At 34.6% G+C, this 22,880-nt stretch overlaps 1 protein-coding gene across 11 annotated transcripts in view; it reads left to right on the forward strand.

The window, feature by feature from the left end:
• The window catches only part of AKAP9 (A-kinase anchoring protein 9), a 129,024-nt gene that overhangs the window by 22,317 nt on the left and 83,827 nt on the right, over positions 1 to 22,880 (forward strand). For all 11 annotated transcript variants that reach the window (XR_003253421.1, XM_026065349.1, XM_026065339.1 and 8 more), the window contains 2 exons: positions 1,863 to 2,117; positions 16,547 to 16,591. Coding sequence is in view for 10 of the 11 variants with exons in the window: in XM_026065349.1 (XP_025921134.1) it covers positions 1,863 to 2,117; positions 16,547 to 16,591 (300 nt within the window). In the remaining variant the exon portion in view is untranslated. The remainder of the gene's footprint in view (positions 1 to 1,862; positions 2,118 to 16,546; positions 16,592 to 22,880) is intronic.

The following is a 22,880-nucleotide window of genomic DNA, read 5'->3' on the forward strand; positions in this document are numbered from 1 at the left end:
AGTTCTTGACCAATGGCACTACATGTCTGTCATTATTTAAAAATATGTAAAATCTCTCAGTGTTTACACATGAAATCAGATCATCTGGTTTTTTTCAGTGTTGCAAAAAACAAACTGTGTTTGTTTTTTTGGATAAATTGACAACTATTTTGTTGTGGTAAACTTACTGGTTTAGGAATATGTAGTAATGCCATAAGGAGACAGAGTTGGAACCTTCACCCTTCCCATTTTTGAGAAAGTAAATCTATAATTTTTTTTCTTAAACTTAGAAGAATATCCTTTCTTGTTCTGTTAAACATTTTTGGAGTTGATAAGCTGTTGATAGATTTTTGTGAAATAATGAAAGTTGCATATTTAAAAAATGGGAAAAACTCATTACGTTGAACTAATTGGGGATGAAATAGGGAGGAACTAAGTTTTAAATGCGTAGGTGAGCATATTTGGCTTAGTGAATCTTCAGGTCCTTCTGTAAACAGGGCGGGAGCCATATGCCAAGCTGTCAGCTCTCCTAAGAATGGAGAGGAGGCTGAAGAAACCTGTGCAGAAATACAAATAAAGGGACAAAAGCATAAGCTGCTTGAGAAGTCAGAACTGATCTGCAAGTGATATATTTACTTAGATTATGGCTTCGCAACTACCTTGAGGCCAAGGGAGAGCTGCAGAGCACAGCGACTGACAGCTCGTGCTGTAGCAGGACGGTGCTGGGAAGGGGCTGGGAAAGGGCATCTGTGTTTCGCCTTGATCTGAGTGTTGCTGAAGAGGGTGAATGGAAACGTGGCTTTCTCGTCTGGGGAATATCATGAGCAAACCTGCCATTATTTAGTATAGCTTTTTCTTAAAATGACAACACGCTTATCAAAAGTACCTGATACTTGAGTATTGATGTGAAACATGTTTGAAGCTTTCAGGTCTTTATTTGAATGCTTTATATTTACTTTGCAGCTACATTTACCAAATGTATTGTAGCACTTAATTTACTTTGGACTTTTAAATTGGAAAATAGTGTTATCTGTTACCAGATTTTATTGGTAGGATCTTTTTAATTTTGAATTTTAAATAGTAAAACTTGTCAATGGCTTTTCTCATCTGAGCAGAATTTCTGTTCTTGTTAAGAAAAAAGTATTTTAAATGGATTTTCTTGTGTAAACCACTATAAAGTGATTAAAAGTAATAAGCTCTTCAAAAGTCTTACAGTATTTGAATAGCTTACATACTAATTGGTTTTTCAACTCTCTGACTCACCTGTGACTTTTTGTTCATCAGCATGTTTTGCTACAAGGTAGTGTATCTTGTAATTTGCTTGCTGTCTCCATAATGTATTTTACCTTTTCGTTATGCTGTTCTCAGTAACTTGAGAAGCTTTCTTAAGTTCTAATATAAACTTTTTTTAAAAACTTGGTATGGTATTTGGTGGTAGAAAGGTTTGCTTTTTTCTGGTTTTAGACAAAAAGTTAAAAATAACTTCAGTAAATTTATGTTGAGGTATTTATTACTGTAAAACTTAAAAAAAAAAAAAAAAAGTGTTTTTTGCATAAGGAAATTAGATCAGAGGTTATTTCATCACATTTGTCCTTTACATTTACCTGTGAATGTTTTGATTCCTAGTTATCTGTCTGTGAAACAGTAAATGGCTAGTATGAAACCTAAAATGAATTCATCAATAGATCTTTTTTGATTTTTTTTAAAGCAAACTATGTGAACAGAAAAATAATCTGACGATATTTCAAATATGCAGCATTAGCCTCCAACTTGTTTTCTGTGGTGATTAGTTTATGCAGAACAGCTGATAAGCCTTTATAATGGGTGTTGTTAGTAATGAAGAGGAAAACTTTCACCTTAACAAGATTTTCTCTCATGTGCAGCTTGCCCAATTTAGGCAGCGAAAAGCACAATCTGATGGGCAGAATGCATCAAAGAAGCAGAAAAAGAAAAAGAAAACAACAAACATCAAAGATGATGAATCGATACACGATGGGCCTGATATTGATCGATCTCGAGGTGATGAAACATCCACATGCAGCAGCCAAAGAGGAGCAGCTGCTACTGCTGACTTTGCTATAATCAGGACTTTGCACAGTGGAGAAATTAGCAAGCACAGCCAGACTTATACCATTGAGGTAAGTTTGTCTTAGCTTGTAAACCATTAGATTATCTTTTTTTTTTCTTTTTTTAATGGTGGGCGATATAATTTATTAATTTCAGAATGGAAAGGTATGAATCATTTGAGACTGGAAATACTATTTCCTTGCCTCAACTGTCTCTCCTTAATATGTCCAGAGACTTTGTACCTAGTATCATGTTTTCTGTGGTAGTCAATGTACCACAGATTATAAAAAGTTTGTTGGTACTACATTGTGAATTCCCTAAATGGACAAAAATTGGTTTTATTTCTTCATTTTATGCATTTCATTTTACTAAGGTTTACAGATTGCAGTGGATTTTTTTGATGACTGCAACTGTGGCTACAGCAAAATACAAAGCTAAGCATCTTTCTAGTATTCATAAAGTAATTTGACTCCTTTTGGTTAATGATGATGAGGAATGTATTTAGAAAACACTACTTAGATTTGGATGACTTAAGAGACTGATACATGGATACCCTACTTTTGCTGCTTAATGGAATATAATCCTGATTGCTAGTGGCTGAAAGTATATACTCTGGGAAGGTTGCAAGATGCCCTGTGTGAAATACACTGGCAGTCAAGTTCAGTTCTGAGAGACATGAATTCACATAACAAAATATGTTGCTCCTGATATGTATCTCAGGAAAAGACATGCTGATCTTATTTGCAGAATAGGTTATTGTATTCTCGAAAGCAGTGCCTCTAAAAAGGACATGAGCGCTATTTTGAACAAGCGGCTTAACCCAGATTTCCTTGCTCTGTGCATGTCAACGTAGTCCTTTCCAAGGGGTGTAGTCCAGATGAGAGCTCTGCATTTTGGCTTCTGTCCTGTGCTAGGTTGGACCATTTATAACTACTTTGGCTCCATTATCCCATTTCCAGCAGCCAAAAAGTAAGAGAGACATGACATTTACTCATTTCTTACATTCATTAATTAAAAGAAAAATGTTGTCTTGGGAGAGAGGAGATGGACTAAACTGCATGTGTGAATAAAAACTTGAGTTCTTGAACTGTTTATTTTATGAAATACTTTAAGCCTAGGGAATATTAGTACACTAGATACTTTAAACTTTATAGATACTTGCCTTTAATATATAGGTTTTCCTACTCATAAAGCTCCCATCAGGGCTTCGAAACTACTTGTATTAACTCAGTAAAACTGTCTAATTCACAGGTTTCCTGTAGGAGGTAACAAATTTTTAAAAGAACATTTATTACCAGAATGGCTGTTTTCATAAGTGAAGGTGGGACTTTTTTGCCTTTGAAGGAAAAGGAAAGATGTACCTTTTGAGGCTAATCTCTTCTGATTATGGAAGGAATGAAATGCAGCAGGTTATTGCAGCTATGGAGAGAGGACTGCTAGGGCAGAGAGCTTTTAAGAGGGAACCACTGAAACTGTTGTTCTAACAATAATATAGTCTACATAAATATAACAATATAAAGAAACTTTCTTAACTAAATACATTTTGAAGAATGACTCTGCTAATGTATATTTTAGCATCACTGTGACTCAAGATATATCTCTTGCAATTGGAGAAACAGAGTAAAGTATAGAATCATAGAATAATTTAGGTTGGAAGGGACCTCCGAGGTCATCCAGTCCAACCGCCTGCTCAACGCAGGTCTAATTAGATCAGGTTGCTCATAGTAGCCTTTTTTTAGGCTCTGAATACTAACAGTACAAGACCTTAGTGATTTTAAAGGTGTAGAAATTACCTCTGCACTGTGGTTGCAGAAGGTTACATACATAGTTGTATTCTTAACATCATGCATGATTTTTGTGAGGTCTGGATCATTCTGGCCTGAATGATAAAAGCCTTAAAGCAGCTTCTCTTACGTTAGCATAAGGAAATATGGAGATGCTTAGATTTTTTTTCTTTTTTGAATATAGCCTTAGCAGAATAAACATGACAGTTACTGTTGTTTGTGATTTGACTCTTCTTAGCTACTCATGGCTCACTGACTCCCAAAACGAGTATTCTCTTATACCCCCAAAAGTTGCTCCCAAATGGAGAGGATTTTTCTTTGTTACATGTTGTCTATGGCTTGCTTACTCATGTTAAATGTATAACCAGTATTTTTGAGTTGGAAGATACTTGGCTAAAACGTCTAGCTGTGCAGTATTAATAGAAGAGAAAAATTCTGAAATAATTTCAGTGCTTCATAACTTAGAGTTTTAAGACTAAAAACTGTAATGATTTGATAGCCTATATTAGAGTAATTGGATTAGGGTTTGTTTAGCTGAAATGACAGCCCATGTATTAGCCAGTTTCAGGCTAATCTCTCCATTGCAGAATTAAAGACAGCTTCTTTGAGCTATTTGCTTTTTCACCCAACATTAAATCTTTATAGGCTGCTGTGTTGAGAGAGTAAGGCAAGATTACTGGAGACATTACGCAGGATTATTTTCTAGCTAAATTTCAATTCCATTTACTTCATCTTTTAATGGCATTCATATTTGGATGGGTGGGGGAGGGGTTTGTGCCACAAAACATATGCAGAACATCTGACTATACTGGCGTACCTTTCTAAAAGTCCTGACTAGGCTCTCCTGTAGTAGTTTTGTGGATAAACGTTCTTTCTGCAGTCTTTCTAGTAAGAATTTTTAGTCCCGAATGGAATCAGCACATCCAAATATAATACCAAGAGCTATCTTCCTTGATAAAAGTAACAGAAAGTAAAATAGAGGCACACCTCTGGGAGTTTTGCTCAACTCTGAGTTCCCTCTTTTCTCTCTCTTCTGCAGGGTGGCTGTTTTTTCCCTCCTTCCCAATCCCTTAAATTATAGGAACTAGTTGGAGGAAGGAATATAGGAACTAACTCTGGAAGAACTTGTTTTGTGCTATCCTTCATTTCAATTACATTCTACCTTCTATCCGAATTTATCTGCAATTCCCATAAGATTTTCCTTCTTTCAGAGGAAAAGTTTATCAGCTTTTCAAAGTACAAGATCTAGAGAATGCCAAATGGTATTTCTTGGTTAAAGTTGCTGAGTCTGAACCTGTTTTTATCTTAAATACTTTTTATCTTGATCTTACAAAGACGATGATGTGTTGGGTTTCTAGTTTCTTTATTTTTTTGTCTGTATTCTGTTGCATCCTCATATCATCCAGTCTTGAGATTCAGATGTCCTTTTCCACATAGAAATAAAAAATAATTCAGAAGATACAACCCAGCAAATAATTTAGATCAATGAAACTCTTGGGGTTAGGATTGCTTCTTTTTTTTTGACTTCCTGCAGTTGAAAATGGAACAAAACAAAAGCCACTTTTTCTGAGTAATTGCTGCAATCACCTTCTTTGAGAAGTCTTGGAAAGACTTGCATCAGACCAGAATGTTTTGCAAGAATGTACTAATTCCAGGAGTTCAAAAGAGATTAACCTGTGGCACAGCAAAATTGTCCTTGAGTGACCCAGGTAGTAAAAGCTATTAAATAAAGCTTCTTAGAAAAGAAAAGTTCAAAATTCTGTGATGAAGAATACCTGCTAATTGATTTAGGTTGAATTAGTAACTCTTCTTTCATCTTTCACAAGACAAATCTGTTTGGTAATAGTTTTAGAGTAGTTTAACTGTTTATTCAAGTAGATGGTGAACTTCATATATCAGTGTTCATCGTTTCATGCCCATGCTTTATTCTGAATTGTTAGTACCTGAGATTTGTAGAATTTTGTTGGTGGTTTAAAATCAGATACTTCTAGATAAATTTCTGCTTTACTAGCTTTTTTTTATACCACGTGAATACATGTTAAATCAGCATTAGTGCTCCGTATCAATAAAACTTAATCAAAAAGCCATTCAGATATGTCAGAGTATAATTTCTAAATGAATAATGTATAAAGTAAATATCAATATGTTCATTTTAAAGTACAGTGGATGGGCCAACTTTAAATGGAATCTGTTACCAATGGGAGGCTACCAGCTGTGAGTCTGCTTTTCCTTATTCTGTAAAGCAATGGAGCATCCTTTCTTGCACTTTGTTCCAAGAACAGGATTGGCCTGTGTTTTTCTGGCTGTTTTATTTACATTTCCATTTTGCTTACTGACATCTCTTCCATTTCTGAAAGCCTGGCCTGTCAGAAATAAATAACAAATTAAGTCTCCTGAACACACAACAAAAAAGACAAGATGCTGAATGGTACAGCTTAGTTATACCGTAATTTACATAATATAACTAATTTGGGCACCATTCATCCAAAGCTCATACCATCATATTTCCTTTCCTACTCAATCCCAGGTGTTAATTCCCTGTCCCTATTAATCTGGTTGCTTCCCTCTCCACCGCACTATTACTGAAACTGAATATTCCTCCTCTCACTTGCAGTTACAGTTCTGGGAAAAAATGGTTGTCTTCTAAGTGAAGAAGATTTAGCAACTACAGCCAGATTCCCTTTTACTTTGTTTGTTTTTGTTTGTTTTGTGGGTTTTTTTGTGTTTTTTTGTTTTGTTTTTTGTTTGTTTATTTTTAACTATCAGACCCAGACTATTATTAGAGAACATCAACCTCTGTACAATAGACCTGTGTCCTTGTCTTCCAGTCTGGGTGCTGCTCTTTCCCAGTTAACCTTTATCTAAGACCTTTCTGCTCATTTTCAGCAAGGAAAAGAACTGAGGATGGCATTGGGTATTCTGGATGCAGTCCTTTTCCTTTAGAAAGGGCATATGTGAAGGTGGATGTAAAAGGGATCAGGAGACATTACTTCGCTCACAGTTTCAGAACTCCAGCCATCATGCCTCTCTAATTACTTTTCATTTACCTTCTTCTTAGTCATTATGCTTCAGATTGCTCGGCTTTTTATTTATTTATTTATTTTTAGAGTTGTTTCTGCTATTTCTATGCATACATACGTGCAGCTTCTCTGTGTTTGCCTTCAAACTGCAGAAAATACCTGTCAGCAACTGCTGCTTCAGCTTCATCTCCCACTTGTGTTTTGGGTAAAAGATCCCAGTATTTAACCCTAGTTCATAAATTAATTTACACCACTTGGATAAGGGAAGCTTACTTGTTTGGCAGTTTCAATAAGGTTTTGTCCAATCCTCCAATATAAAAATACATACAGTCTTTACAACATCTGGTTTTTAAACTTGTTAATTTGGTTTGCGTTCTTTACATGTTTGATTCTTTTTATTGTTAGGACAAAAAGAAGAAAGTCAATTATGGCGAAGACCTGTCAAGGAAATGAAAGCAGAAGAGGATAAGTGGAATGAAAGGGAACTAAAGGACATGGAAAAGATAGGCATTGCAGAATTAAAGGGAAGACAATGCTGGTAAAGATCAAGTAGACAAATATGTAGGAGATGGAAAGGCAGGTTAAAAAAGGGTTATAATAGTGTCACTGATTAGTGTTGTCTTTAGTAATGCTGAAAAGTTTTGGGTTAGAAAGAGATAACCATGACAAGGAACAGAAATAAGAATGTAAAAGGAGACACTAGATCAGGTTCTTGAGGAGATCCAAGAAAGAAAAGTGACAGAAATATGGAAACATAAGCAGTATGGAGGAACAGAGGGGGAACCTCAGTGAAAAAAGATTTAGATGGTGAATGTAGTTAAGGCACTTGTATGTTATAAGGGTGAAAACAAAAAGCAACAAAGGCTTTGACTAGAGACGAAATATTCTGGGATGTGCAGTAAGATGGAGGATTAAAAAAAAAAAAAAAAAGAATAAATCAAGTGTAATAAAAATTGATGCAACTATCCCAGTTACCAAATCCTTGAAAAAGGATTTTAAGTTTGAGAATGAGAGTCTGTTTGCTAAACAAATGTATGAAAATAGTCTGTTCAATGGTAACATGAGTGCCAAGAGAGGAAATAATGGATTCTCAGGAACATATGGTGGTGACTGAAACCAACTATCTCACCCTTTACCATCTGGCCGAAGGATTGCCAAGATGTCTTGCCAATTTTCTTTGGCACATAAAACAAATTCTGGTATTATGCCCTACCTTTTCGCTGTAAGTACTGATTGATACACACACACACACACACGCACATATATATGTGTGTGCATATATATATGTGCATGTGTGTATATATTTTATGTATAGATATATATAGATATAGATATATAAATATGAATATATATATATAAAAACTAGACTTAACACTGATATCACCTGTATTGAAGGATGGTCTTTATGGATTATACAGTATTTCATTTTAGCTTGACTGCAGGTCCTAAAGATTGACTGAGGTTCATTTTACCCAAGAGAAGAAAATTAATTAAATACTCAGAGAGATTAAGTTCACAGCATAGATTACCTCTTTGCTGATACAGGCATACCTTAGAGATGTTGCGGTTTCGGTTCCAGACCACTGCAATAAAGTGAATTATCACAATAAAGCGAGTCACACAAATTTTTTTGTTTCCTAGTGCATATAAAAGTTATGTTTATACTATACTGTAGTCTATTAAGTGTGCAATAGCATTATGTTTAAAAAAATGGACATAATTAAAAAATACTTTATTGTTTAAAAAATGCTAACAGTCATCTGAGCCTTCAGCGAGTCGTCATCTTTTTGCTGATGGAGGGTCTTGCCTCGATGTTGATGGCTGCTGACTGATCAGGGTGGTGGTTGCTGAAGGTTGGGGTGGCTGTGGCAAGTTCTTAAAATAAGACACCAGTGAAGTTTGCCGCATCGATTGACTCTTCCTTTCACAAAAGATTTCTCTGTAGCATGCGATGCTGTTTGATAGCATTTTACCCACAATAGGACTTCTTTCAGAATTGGAGTCAGTCCTCTCAAACCCTGCTGCTGCTTTATCAACTAAGTTTATATAATATTCTAAATCCTTTGTTGTCATTTCAACAATGTTTATAGCATCTTCACCAGGAGTAGATTCCATCTCAAGAAGCCACTTTCTTTGCTCATCCATAAGAAACAACTCCTCATCCGTTCAAGTTTTATCATGAGATTGCAGCAATTCAGTCACATCTTCAGGCTCCACTTCTAATTCTAGTTCTCTTGCTATTTCCACCACACCTGCAGTTACTTCCTCCACTAAAGTCTTGAACCCCTTCAAGTCATCCATGAGGGTTGGAATCAGCTTCTTCCAAACTGCTGTTAACGTTGATATTTTGACCTCCTCCCATGAATCGTGAATGTTCTTAATGGCATCTAGAATGGTGAATCCTTTCCGGAAGGTTTTCAATTTACTTTGCCCAGATTCATCAGAGGAATCACTGCATATCCCAGCTATAGCCTTACAAAATGTATTTCTTAAATAATAAGACTTGAAATTCAGAATTACTCCTTGATCCATGGGCTGCAGAATGGATGTTGTATCAGCAGGCATGCAAACAACATTAATCTCATTGTACATCTCCATCAGGTCACCAGGTGCATTGTCAATGAGCAGTAATATTTTGAAAAGAACCTTTTTTTCTGAACAGTATGTCTCAACAGTGGACTTGAAATATCCAGTAAGCCAAATATGCTGTCATTCAGGCTTTGTTGTTCCATTTATAGAGCACATGCAGAGTAGATTTAGCATAATTCTTAAGGGCCCTAGGCTTTTCGGAATGGTAAGTGAGCGTTGGCTTCAACTTAAAGTCACCGGCTGCATTAGCCCCTAACAAGAGAGTCAGCCTGTCCTTTGAAGCCAGGCATTGACTTCTCCTCTCTAGCTATGAAAGTCCTAGATGGCATCTTCTTCCAATAGAAGGCTGTTTCGTCTACACTGAAAATCTGTTGTATAGTGTAGCTGCCTTCCTCAATTATCTTAGCTAGATCTTCTGGATAACTTGCTGCAGCTTCTACATCAGCACTTGCTGCCTCACCTTGCACTTTTATGTTATGGAGACGGCTTCTTTCCTTAAGTCTCATGAGCCAACCTCTGGTGGCGTCAGACTTTTCTTCTGCAGCTTCCTCACCTCTCTCAGCCTTCATAGAATTGAAGAGAGTTAGGGCCATGCTCTGGATGAGGCTTTGGCTTAAGGGAATGTTGTGGTTGGTTTGATCTTCTATTCAGACCACTAAAACTTTCCCCATATCAGCAATAAGGCTGTTTTGCTTTCTTATCATTTGTGTGTTTACTGGGGTAGCACTTTGAATTTCCTTCAAGAACTTTTTCTTTGCATTCACAACTTGGCTAACTGTTTGGCGCAAGAGGCCTTGCTTTTGGCCTGTCTTGGCTTTTGCCTTGCCTTCCTCACTAAGCTTCATCATTTCTAGCTTTTGATTTAAAGTGAGAGACATGCTACTCTTCCTTTCACTTGATCACTTAGGGGTCATTGAGGGTTATTAATTGCCCTAATTTCACTGTTGTTGTGTCTCAGGGAATAAGGAGGCCCAAGGAGAGGGACAGACACGGGGAAACAGCCGGTCGGTGGAGCAGTCAGAACACACACAACATTTATTGATTAAGTTTGCCATCTTATATGGGCACGGTTCACGGCGCCCCAGAACAATTCCAATAGTAACATCAAAGCTCACTGATCACAGATCACCATAACAGATATTATAATAATGGAAAAGTTTGAAATATTGCGAGAATTACCAAAATGTGACACAGAGACACGGAGCGAGCACTTGCTGATAGATTTGTTTGATGCAGGGTTGCCACAAACCTTCAATTTGTAAAAAATGCAGTATCCATGAAGTGCAATAAAATGAAGCGCAATAAAATGAGGTATGCCTGTAATGTTTTCTGATACAGGAAATTTAGAGTCTCTGGAGGGTGGGCTATACTTCACTACAGATCATATTCAGATTTGGTAGGTTTTTTTAATCTCCATTAAGATGCACTCTCTTTAAATCTGATTGTGGTCAGTTGGTTTGGGACATAAATAACCAGTGAATCCATTTCTTTAAATGGAATATTTTTAGGAATGAGAGCTAAGAAAGGCATGGCAATGCATTATATAAGAACAGCACTTTATATTCAGAATGTTCTACAAATATTAAATGCTCTTAAGTTCAAGACCACCTAAAGAGAGAATTTCATGACTGGCATTTTCAGCTTACAAGCTTTTTGCCTCCTTACCTAGTCTTGGTCTTCTCAATCAGTCTTGTTCAGGTCGTGATCATCTGTGGGTCATTAGTGGTCTGTAGGAAGATGATCTGTGGTGGACTGCAGATGCATGCAAGTTGGCATGTGTGTGTCATTCCTTAACTAGCAATACTCAGAAGATGATTTCCAATGGCTATCATTGGCATACCAGCATGAAGGGATTCATATTAATATTTTTCAGTATTTGTAAGTTAACAGAAAATTGTTTTTGAAACAGCGTTTGTTTATGTAAATGGTAAGAGTTTTATTTATCCCCACCTTTCTGTAACTGGTGGTTATGATAGGATAAGCTGATCCATGTATTTTTTAAAATAATTTGTTAAGTTTGGCAGGCGGAGTTGAGGTTTTGGGGGATGGAAGGGAGGAAAAAGCATTGAGATAGAACTGCTTTACACACTCTATACCTTAGTCAAGCTAATCAGAATGAAAGTAAGAAGCCTGGCATGGCTCTCAGCGTAGACACAGGAATGAGAATCTGGGAGAACTTTGTTCAAAAATATTTTAGCATTGAAAGTACTCAGAGCAAAAAATATGCAAAGATGCTGCTGAAAAGGATGGCTATAGTTGTTGAGAGACTCCAAATGCAGCCTTTTTTAGAGGAGTAAATGAAATAAAACTGTTGTGAATTATTATTTGGTGTCTCGGAACAAGGCATGTATGAAACAAAAGGTAGTTTTTAATACTACGTCTGCTAGCAATGGCAAAATGTTCAATAATCTCTCATTTGGGAAAAAATATTGGATTATGTTGAGTTAACTCAGTAAAGTTAAATTTTACAGTAGAGCTTGAATTATCATTGGGAGAGCAGTAGTTATGCTGCACCCTCAGTTATTGCTAATGGTATTTAGAAAAACTAATGCGTGAGGATTCAGTTTTTTCACATCAGTTTGAAACTTTTAGCTCAAATATTTTTCTTTACATTTAATGGTAAACTTGCACAAGGATAAAAAGGGAGACTCTGTAATAGTTCCACTGGTAAATCTTGGTCTTTATATGGAATTTGTTCCTTTTATTATGATCTAATTAAAGCCATATTTAATTAATAACCAAGCATTAATCCACCTATAAATTTATCCTACTCGATAGACTTGTGACTACATTACTATAAACTGCCAAGAGTCTGTAATACAAAAATTCAGCAATGTTTTCATTGGTATTTTCCTGTTAATTATAGTTTTCATACAAACTGGCTTAGCTAAAATAAAATTGCTTTTGCTTCCCTCCACTAGCTAATCCATGTTCAAAAATGAATTCAGAATTTTGCAGTTGATGTTTTTATAGCAATTTACGCTATGGTCCTAATCAAGTCAATAATTTAGTTCAGGTAGAATTCTGTTTCCAGTCTCGGTTCTCTCCTTGTAATATACTCAGCTGTTGCAATTGGAATAGGTTAGTACTAGTGCCCATGCTTACAGACATTTTAGTGTCACCTAGGAAAGTTTTTGGAAGGGACCCAACAATAACTTTTTAGTTCTTGTGGCCAGTTGATTATAGGAGTTCCTTTGAGAGAGGCTAGTGATCACGCTGGGAGGTGAGTGCCAAAGAACACTGCTTCTGAGCAATGCTCAGCTGCAGAGGGGAACAGGTTTCTCTCAAACAGACATCCTGTGTTCCAGGGGCAAATTACTCCCTTTTTTCTACCACTTTGTGGTATTTTCTCTGAAGAATGTTCAGAGACGAAAATGTTTTTGATTTCTGAAAAAGGCCTAAGTGTTGTGTATTATCATGAAAAGTACTATTTGCCTAGATGATGGAGATAGTCTGGCTATAAAGAGCCTTTCTGATGTCTTTTATTCAGTATATTTTAGTCATGAATCATGTTATTGGTGGAAAAAAAAATTAAATAAAGAAAAAAATACCTTGCCATAAGAGATTTGTGCTTTGTACCAAGACAATGCTGTGTGACATAGGTGGTATAATAAATGCAAACGAACATCCTGAAGTCATAGTGTAAAAGCAACTTATTTCTAATTCCATAAAGTATTGAGAGAAATGATGAGTAGCTTCATTGGCATCATTCTGTCAAAAGATGTTGTGTTGCTAACAATGTATATATATGAATTTCTGAAGTATTTTCTTTTAAACTGGACCCTTGTGGTTCTGGGAGATGAGCTATATAAAAGCTAATTACTTCTGTTGGGCAAAGAATATTGAAAACATACAGAATGGGTGACTTAAAAATGGGAAGAACTGGATTTTGAAGCAATTTTGATCAGTTCTTGGGAATAGAAGGCATGATGGGTGTCCACAAAATGTTGTCTAACATTGATTTTAACAGCTAACATTTCTAATATTGATTTTTTAACATTTTACATAACTAAAACTGGCTTGTAAATAAGGTGGTTATAAGATTGTTGGAAAGTTTTGAGAGTAATAACTGCTTTTTGCACAGGTATTTTAGTGAATGGTTCTTAGAGGTTTTCAGTTTTAAGAGTATCAGCTGTTTCTCAATTAGTACTTTTTTATTAAAGGTTTAATTTTCACTGCTGAAACTAAAAGTCTTCTGTACTTCCCAGCTCCTTACCTATTTATTTATGAGTAGCAAGAACTCAACATTTAAGTAACACCAAATATTGAGGGGTTTAATGTGTTTTAATCTACAGTAGGATAAGTCTTAAATTAAGATGTTAAAACTAGTCTCCAAAGATCCTGTCAGGCAGAAGCGGCTAATGAAATATCAGAACTTAAAATTCAAAAGAAAATCTTTAGTGCTTAATTTATCTGTAGTTTGCAAAATAAACATTTCATTTAGATCCATGGAATTATTTCTTTATCTCTTTAGAGAAATTTAACTTTTCAAAAGCATGCTATCTTAAAAAAGACAAAATAGAGATCTGCAAAGATTTTATCTTAAAGAACTTTAAATTAAAAACCTTTTCTGCCCCAGTAGTTCGATATTCACACAGACTCGCTGCCTTCACTTATACTAGTGATTTATGGAATAAAGAGATTACACTCTCAGCTTTAGAAAATGAATGCTGAGTCTGTGTCATGTATCCAGACTTTTTCTGTGCATGAATCCACCACATATGGAAAGTGGGAAAATTGGAGCTTATCTATGTGAGGAAAAGTAGAACTGAGCAACTGTGTCGTTTTTCTCTCTGCATCATAGATTGACTAAATCTAACTCTTCTCTTCTGTGTTAGGTGATAAACAAACAGAACACTCTCTACTCTTGGAACGATACCAGCTAGGAACTTTCCTAAGTCAGTATGAGGAGAAAAAAGAAAAAAAAAAAAAAAAGGCGTTTTCCTGCTTTGTTACAAATTCTGGCAGTCACTAAGATCTGGATAGTAATGATCAACTGAAAACTCCTCAGTGTATAACTGTTACAGTTGTCTCACGTTTCTGAAGTGAAGGTAGACTAACCTGTAAGAGATGTAGGATGGAAGCAAATATTTTTGAAAGAATATTCATGCTACTTGCAGATATTGCACACTTAAGCTGAGATAGAGGACTACATGGATCTTTTTGATTTTTAAACAGGTATTTAGAAAGTACCAGCAATAATATATTCATTTTCAGAAATCTGATATCTGGCCAAATACCATAAAACCTTAAAGAATTATTCTTAATAACCACCTTGCTTTGAGAATTTGTGTTTTCTAACTCCAGCTTAAACTTGTCTGCAATTTTTTTGCCTCTTGCTATGATTATCTACTAGCCTTTAACTTATCGCAGCATCTGCATGTTCATTGTTGCTTTTCTTAAAACAGGGGGCTATTTATGTAGTAAAGAAGCATTGCAGAGAAAAATTATGTAATAAATAAGATTTGTTGCCCACGGTTTTTTTTTGAATTTTGAAGAAATGTCCATGTTTCATGTGCTGTATAAAGAAGAGTTGATAGATCTACCTATATATGAAGGTTTATGGAAATACCTGTACTTGTGAGCCCTGATTTTTCTCTGTGAAGTCTTCTGAATTGGAAAAAACTAATAATAATTATGGGATGATGCTGCCACAGATTTTTTTAACCTGTATGAGGAAGGTAGATAACAGTTTGGTTTTCCCTGATTATATTTCTTCCAAAGAACTTTGTCTTTCCTATACAAAGGATGTAGATTAGAAACAAAATATAAAATTTATATATATAAATGTATGCATAAAATATATTAAATATAAAATATTGTTAAGTATTAATTGAATATCTCACAGTGAACCACTGTTATCAACCTATAATTTTAAAACATAATATTGTATTCTATTTTAGTTTGTGTCTTAACTTTAAGATGCACCATTTTGATTTTTTAACTCCTAACAGTTGTATGAATTTTAGCTCTGCATTCATATTTTAAACTAGTTTTGTAAACTTCATACATAAAATAACACTGTGTTTTGGTTAATTTCATCATGGAACTACGTATAAGATTCAAAATCTGTAGAATCAATGGTGTTGGAATTGCAAAAACTGCAGAGCTCCAGTAGATCGTAGTGGCTGATTAAAAAACAAACAAAAAAAACCCCCTCAGAGTTCCACATTTTACTTATCTTTAATAATGCAAAATTGATCTCTTCTTTGAAAATATGCCTGAGATAATTCAATAACAAAGGGAGATTGATCTAATATGAGCCTAGCTAATGATTTAAGTGAGTGTTGAATAAGTTCTATTGCTTACACTTGGTTTTTGCTAAAGTAGTTTCAAATTTTAAGTTTAATTTTGAGTTAATAGTAATTTTTTTTAACTCCACAAGTGTGCACCTTATGTAGATATTTTGAATATTTTGCATGTTTTCCTACAGACTTCTTGCTCTGAAACCTGATGCTTTGTATGTAGTTGATCAAGATACTATTTATGAAGCATCTTATATGCCTTGTTTAATGTTGGTATGGCTTCATTCCTTCAGCTGGTCAAATTCCTGTATGTTAGATTGCAGGATTTAAGTCTTTGTTCTTGTTCTTCCTGATCATTTTTAGCTTTCCTTAGTTTCCATAGAAGCTGAAGGAGAATGAGTTAGACAGAAGATTGTTTCAGAAGTCTAGTCAACATCAAAACTCTTGCATGTATAAAAATGTCGTTCAGTGTATAACTGATATTCTTAGGCTAACAAAATTCCTAATTAGGTAAAATTGCACTGTCAAAGAAAAGTCCTTTTTTTGATATTCCTTATTTCTTAAAAAAAATTATAACCTACATTTCCAGAATATTATTTTGTACTGGTATGTTGCATTTTCATTGGAATGGTTTGTCATGTAGTTAGTATGTTTCCATGATCAAAGTTGAACACCAAAGTAACTTTTTTTTAAGCTAGGATTGCAAGAAAGTGAAGGTGGCTTTCTCTGTGTAGATTCTAATCAAACTCATGGATATCTGAAATATATTCAAATACTGTCTACATCCAGAAATAAATGGAAAATGTCTTGATAAGTATTTTTAGATTGCCATCGTTGTAAATATTTTAATATTTTATTTTAGCCTGAAAGTGAAATTTCCACTACAGTAGAAGATTACAGTTCTGAGGTAAGACTGAAGTAAGACTTTTCCATTTTAAACTTTCTTTTAACTTTTCTTTTGCATGTTTATTGAAATGCTGTGGACTATCTTCCAAAAAAGGAGGAAATAAAAAATAAATATCATGGTATAGACAACATGAAGGTGTTGCATTACAGGTGTGATTAAGGTAACATTCAAGCAAGGATTACGTCAGCTACTTAATAAGATGGCTACTATAATCAACAGTATTGGCTACTGTAATGAACAATATAGCAGATTTAGGAACTGTTGTAACAGGTTCATCATTGCGGTTACATTAATGCTTTGTGTTGCCATTGAAGTTGTGGTTGTGCATTATTTCTACTAATTTTCTGTGAAAAATTATTTGACAATTTGATTATCTTTTAATGAGGAAATAGAACAAAAGCTGTTCATTCAGGAAAAACAGCTCGAAGTAGTTGCTGTACTTTAAAAGCTTCAACAATAGCTCGACTTTAAAAGGCTTCATATTTTTCCTATTAAATGGACATAGGAATATATACTTTTCTAAATAAAATGAAGTTAATTTTGAATATGTTTGCTATCATGTATCTTGGTTCCTCAAATTGTGTTGTAGTTTTGTGTTGATTTTTGCAATATATACATAAGACTTGCAACATTGAATGTTGAACCTGCTAGTTCTCAAGAATTTCCTTTCTCCGTTTGTAGTTACCATAGTATAAAAATGGTAAAATTTCAGGACAGTTATATGATTCAGTAAACTGAAATTTGTTATATATTTTTTTTCATTTCCTTTCTACCACAAAGAAGAAATAATAAAGGAATATATCACAAACACTAAGGAAATAAGAACTGCAAAAATTTAGATTGCCTTTATTCATCCCTCTGGCATGCACACATTAAAGTAATCCTTAATTTCATTGTCACCTAGTACCCTTACCTCATGTAGTACATATGCGAAGCTTTGTTTTTGTATGGGATCTAACCTCTGCTTTGAATCTAGAATTCTTAATTTCCCTATGGCTTTCTTAGAACAGTCATTGTTACAGTTTTTGAGTGTTCTACAAATTTTAACTTAAAAATAAATCTTTTGGGGGTCTCAAACATTAGCTTTCTGTAGTGGCAGTCTTGCTTTTGTTTTGCAGCTATCTGTGCTAAACACTTCTGCAAAACACACCCCGGAATCTTAAGCTGGGCGATTAGTAAGAGGGGGACGAGTAAACAACTGCATCTCTGTTGTTGTAGTGAATTTGGTGTAAAATACTTACTGTTGCCCTATTGAGTTAGCTGTTCCTAAGAGAAAGTGACCACACCTTAGAATAACTATTTTGTTCCATACCAGAAAAATGTGTCTCTGACCTGACCTGCTGATATATTTGTATGGTGAAAAAGGAAAATCAGTAACTGCAGCAGGCAGTGTCTTGAAAACTTTGAGGACTTCTGTTTCTCGACTTAAAGGCTCTGGCTTCACTTACTCTTACTCCTACTCCCAGTTCTATTCTCTTGACCAGTTCTTGGGTCTGTTTTCTGTTCCCTTCCCCCCCCCCCCCTCCTTTCTTCTCCCCATAATAGCTCCTATCAGTTGTGGTTTGCCTTAGGTGTGGTAAGATGATAGTGCAGCACATGCACACAGTTTGCCATTGAGAGTGAAACAAATACACTTTTGAACAACTGCTGTGAGCTCCCTGCAACATTTTAGAACGTGTATCACCACAGTATGTGATTGCTGTTCAGTGGAATATACAGTATGTGAAGAATGAACCCTTGGAAACAGTTGACAATGGCATTGGTGTTCATTTATCTCTTCAAGTGAGAAGTATATCATGAAATACGGCTAGAAATTTTGATCATATCTGAAGTTGTAAGAAGCAGTGTTGGACACTGAGGCCAACAGCTCAGAAAAAAAGAATTTTTTCATGAGGAGACAAAACACATGAAAGATATGACATAATGTCTCATGATAATTGTGTTTCTGATTTTTAGTGTTTTGTTAATATCAGTTGAATTCAAATCTCTTATTTGAAAATGGATTTTCACAGACTTCATCTAAACACATTAAAATCTAACCTAATTTGATGGAATTTTTACCCTACTTCATTCTTCAGAGGTTTCTGTAGATGTCTACAGATTATATTAGGGAGCAATTTTTCAGATACCAAAGATGACAGAATTACAGCTGGACTGCTTTCTGAATGGACCTTTTAAAAAATTGCAGGTTTTTGAAAAATACCATGACAGATTGGTGCTCTCGCATTTCTAGATACTATTTATTCTCATTTCTGCAAAAAGACGTTTTATTTCTCTGAGAATTCTATTTCAAAACATAAGTAAGTAGGCAACAAGAAACTTTTGAGCAGTAAAACGATACTAGATCAAGTGAAGAACAAATTGAAGCGGTGAGAGTTGTTGTCCTCCAATACATTTTGTTTCCACTTCATTACAATTGATTGGCGTCTGCAGTGAGCAAACAACACATTTAAGAATGCCTGTATTTAAGGAACTGCAATGAATTTTCAGTACATTTTGTGTCAGCTTGTAATGTTACTTTTAAAAATAAAAGCTTTATTTACATTCATAACCTTCCTATAACTAAAGGAATCTGAAGCCTTTTTAATTAAGGAAGATGAGAAGAAATTAAAATTTATGTATAACAGCCTAATTATTAAGTTTTATCAGACCTTGAGCTTTCCTTTGTTTCAGGTATATGAACTCTTTTTTGGAATGCTAAGAAACCACACAATGCACAAACATAGGCCTGTTCATCCCTTTTTTTCCCCCCTTGTTTAAAACGTTTGTATTCTCTTAGTGGTTTTTGTCAAAAATTATGCTGTCATGTTTTAAAGTGAAAAAGATCATAAATCATTTGTTTTATTATAGTTGGTAAAGTAAGCCATGTGGTTTTAATTCATTAGCCCCTTCTCATGAGGAATTGCATAAAATTCACAAACAAATATTTCCCTTCTTGAGAGACTTATCAGACATAAGCAAATACTATAATCTAGTCTAAGAAAAGTTGAAGGAACCAGCAAATACTTCTGTCATAATTCTTGTCTTGAAGGAATTTTATTGTAAATACAGTCTTTTGATCCGTTTTCTTCTGTCACCTCTCTGAATATCTACTCTATCGGAGATAGTGGCCAAACTGAAGACTGATAAATCCTTTATATGACCCTCTTGTCGTTTGTAACAAAGTATTTAGTTTGAGCACGAATGAGACCTCCCTGTGTAGTCTTTAATTAAATGATAATGGCGACTGTCTGTTTGAGCTTATGGTTCAAATTCAGAACTAAGGGAAGTTAGGCTTTTCCCAACAGTTAGAATTTTTTTTTTTTATAACTTTGTTGCTTAAATTTGCCCCCAAATATTCCTCATATTCCTTATTTTTTACAATATGAACTAAGATTGTTCATCCTGGATTTTTTTATCTGATTGCCTCTCTTCCAGAATTTGCAACATATACTCTTGATCATGTAGTTAATATCAAGACTGCAAATCTCTTTTTTTTGAAAATGTTAATTAAATTCTATATGCCAACCTTTAGTTTTACCTAAAGAATTTTTCTGATGCATACTAATATGTAGAAAAATAAATTAAGCCATAATATTTTTTAAAACCACCAATTCTTATCCTTCAAAAGTTATTAACCTTAGTTGTGCTGTATGATAATTTTCATCACAAACTGATAATGATTTCTATATGGAGTTTAAAAATAACAAAAATTGATTTGCCCAAGTTGCCCTAATTGCTAATTTTAGTTAAGGTTCACACAGTCAATTTTGGCATGACTAGAATTGTAGCATGTTTGGGTTTTTTTTAAACATATTTAGAGATAAGGTTGCTTCCTTCTAATTGCTTGTTGAAAAAGAGGAGTGGCTAGAAGTGCTCATAAGAACACTGTCAGTCAAGGTTGGAGGTATAAATATTAATTTTTGTAGGTGAATCAGATGACCAAAAAGTAAAATAAGAAAAAAAAAGAGGTAAAAATGTTAAGCCATTCCAGATATTTTTGTGTTTTTAACCAGAATTCTGCTTGCCAGTCTGTAATGATTATATTATTTTCATACATTAAAATATTTTCTGTGTTTTTAGTGATTGGACATTAAGTATTGATTTATATTGAACAAGAATTTGGAATTTATAAAGAGAAATCTCTGCAGTACTGAGATTAATGTTACAGGTAGTTAGACATATTATTACTGCTATTTCTGAAATACAATTTCAGGTCTTTCAAACCATTAAACAAAAAAAAGAAAAGCTGTCTTTGTAGTAAAGTGCCGTGATTTAATAAATTTAAGTCTGACCTCTGGTGGCAATTGCTGTGAATCACTGCCTTATTTCAGTGGTACAAGTTGGTTTTCCTTGTATTTTCTTGAAAGAAACTTAAAGCTTTCACTTGTCTTTAGATATGTATTTACTGAAGTAATATAAACTATATTTTTGTTTTTAGAAAGCATATTAAATTATATTTTATGTCAGTAAATACTATTTCTGTAAATTACTCTGAAAATACAAGGAAGGAAGGAAAGTCAGAAAGTTAGAACTTCCTTTAAGGGACTTCATAACCTTCAGTTATTTCATCTATTCTGTTCACCTAGTTACTCCCAAGTACTGAACGTGCTGTAAAATTGCATTTCTCCTTGTCTTGCAGTTATTTGTTTATGCAATTATATCCTCTTGTTACTCATTGTTTCCATTATCTTAAAATACTTTGTGGTTTGATTGTTTCTGTAAATATTTAATTGTATGCTGGGGTATTTAGGCACATTGTAAGGCATAAGGACATTTCAGCATTAAAGGTGAATTGCAAAGCTTTAAAAGAGTAAATTAATTAGGAGATTCTACATCAAGAGTATTTATGGGCTTGCAGAAGAGCTCTCTACAGGCAAAACACTAGGCCCAGGAGAAAAATCGTGGAAGTCCAATAAGCTTTATGCAGACGTCTGTCAACACTAAGTTGGTATCTGGACTGTAGTCTTTAAATATTACAAATGAGTGAACAATTAATTTTAAAATGAGATATTTCAAAACTAGTGTTCAGACACTGTTGTCTGTCTCCTCTGATGCAGTGAAATTTCTGTCATGCCTAAGGTTGCTTGTCTGTTCATGTGGCTCCCACAAGTTTGGCGTTCTGGTGTGCTGTTTTGACTTGTATTCTGCTGATTGCAGTACAATTTGTTGTCACGTTTTGACTTGCACTTTACCAAAAGGCATAAAAAATTTGAAATGAAAGGTATGAGATGAGAAACAGAATGGACTGAAATGTTGTTACTAGCTCAGTGATATCTAAGAGTAAGGTTCCTGCCCAAATGAAGCAGGATTTCCAGATTTCCAGACGGTTGTTTTGAATGTGTATAGCAAAATTCCTTTTATAAGTAAAAGGGTTTTTTCATAGATATTTCAGGTGCTGAAGAGTCTGGACTATCTGGTGATATAAGGCTTTTATGTTCCCTGGTAGCCCTTGTTATAAAGCATCTAAGAATCTGTGGTTGTTGCACACAGAAGTATGTCCTGTGTGGTGGGTTACAAGAATCATACACTACATCTTCATTTATCAATTAAGTCTAAATAAAATGGGAGTTTAAAAAGGAAAAGTAGCATTTCATAGTAAAGCTTTTATTAAACTACTAGTGTTGTTAATTTGGGGTATGAGCCAAAAACTGAGTAAAGACCTTGGTGCCGGGCTCTGTGTAGATGTTGTATATTGTCTGAATGTAGAGTAAGCAACAGGGCAATACACAGATGATATACAGTGCCTCTATGAGTTGCCTGGACTGATAAATTTAATGCAATTTTGTTCTTTCTAAAATCAAGTATTAATCTCTCAGTGTTGTCTTCCTTTTTATTGGGGAAGTCTGGAATTGAAAGGGCACTGTGTCAGCTCTGCAAATTCACGTCTAAAGCAGCTCTATTCATTCTTTAACAAAAGCTCAATCACTGTATTGATCCCATTTATAACAGTATACTTCCATGTTGGGTAACTTATTGATTTGCTCAGCCATGATAGTCCTTTGTAAATAAGCCCTGATCTAGTCTATGGAAGATCTCTGGACAGTGTTTTTTGTTTSTTTGTTTGTTTGTTTTGATGTAAAATACCTGGGTCTGAAATGCTATGATATCTTTCCATCTTTAACATCATTATTTTTGATTATCACTCTGATATGATAAAGAGCTTGAAGGGGAAATACAGCTGTTCTTGCTTTCTCATTTTAAAACACTGGTCTACTGTTTTAGAAGCCCATGTGTGTGTCTTAAGATTTCTCCTGAGTATACAGCATATTTTTTGCATTTGGATTTTTATTTTTTACCTACAACTAGT

This window comes from Apteryx rowi, unplaced genomic scaffold, assembly GCF_003343035.1.
Source record: "Apteryx rowi isolate R43461 unplaced genomic scaffold, aptRow1 scaffold_226, whole genome shotgun sequence".
Taxonomy (NCBI): Eukaryota; Metazoa; Chordata; class Aves; order Apterygiformes; family Apterygidae; genus Apteryx; species Apteryx rowi.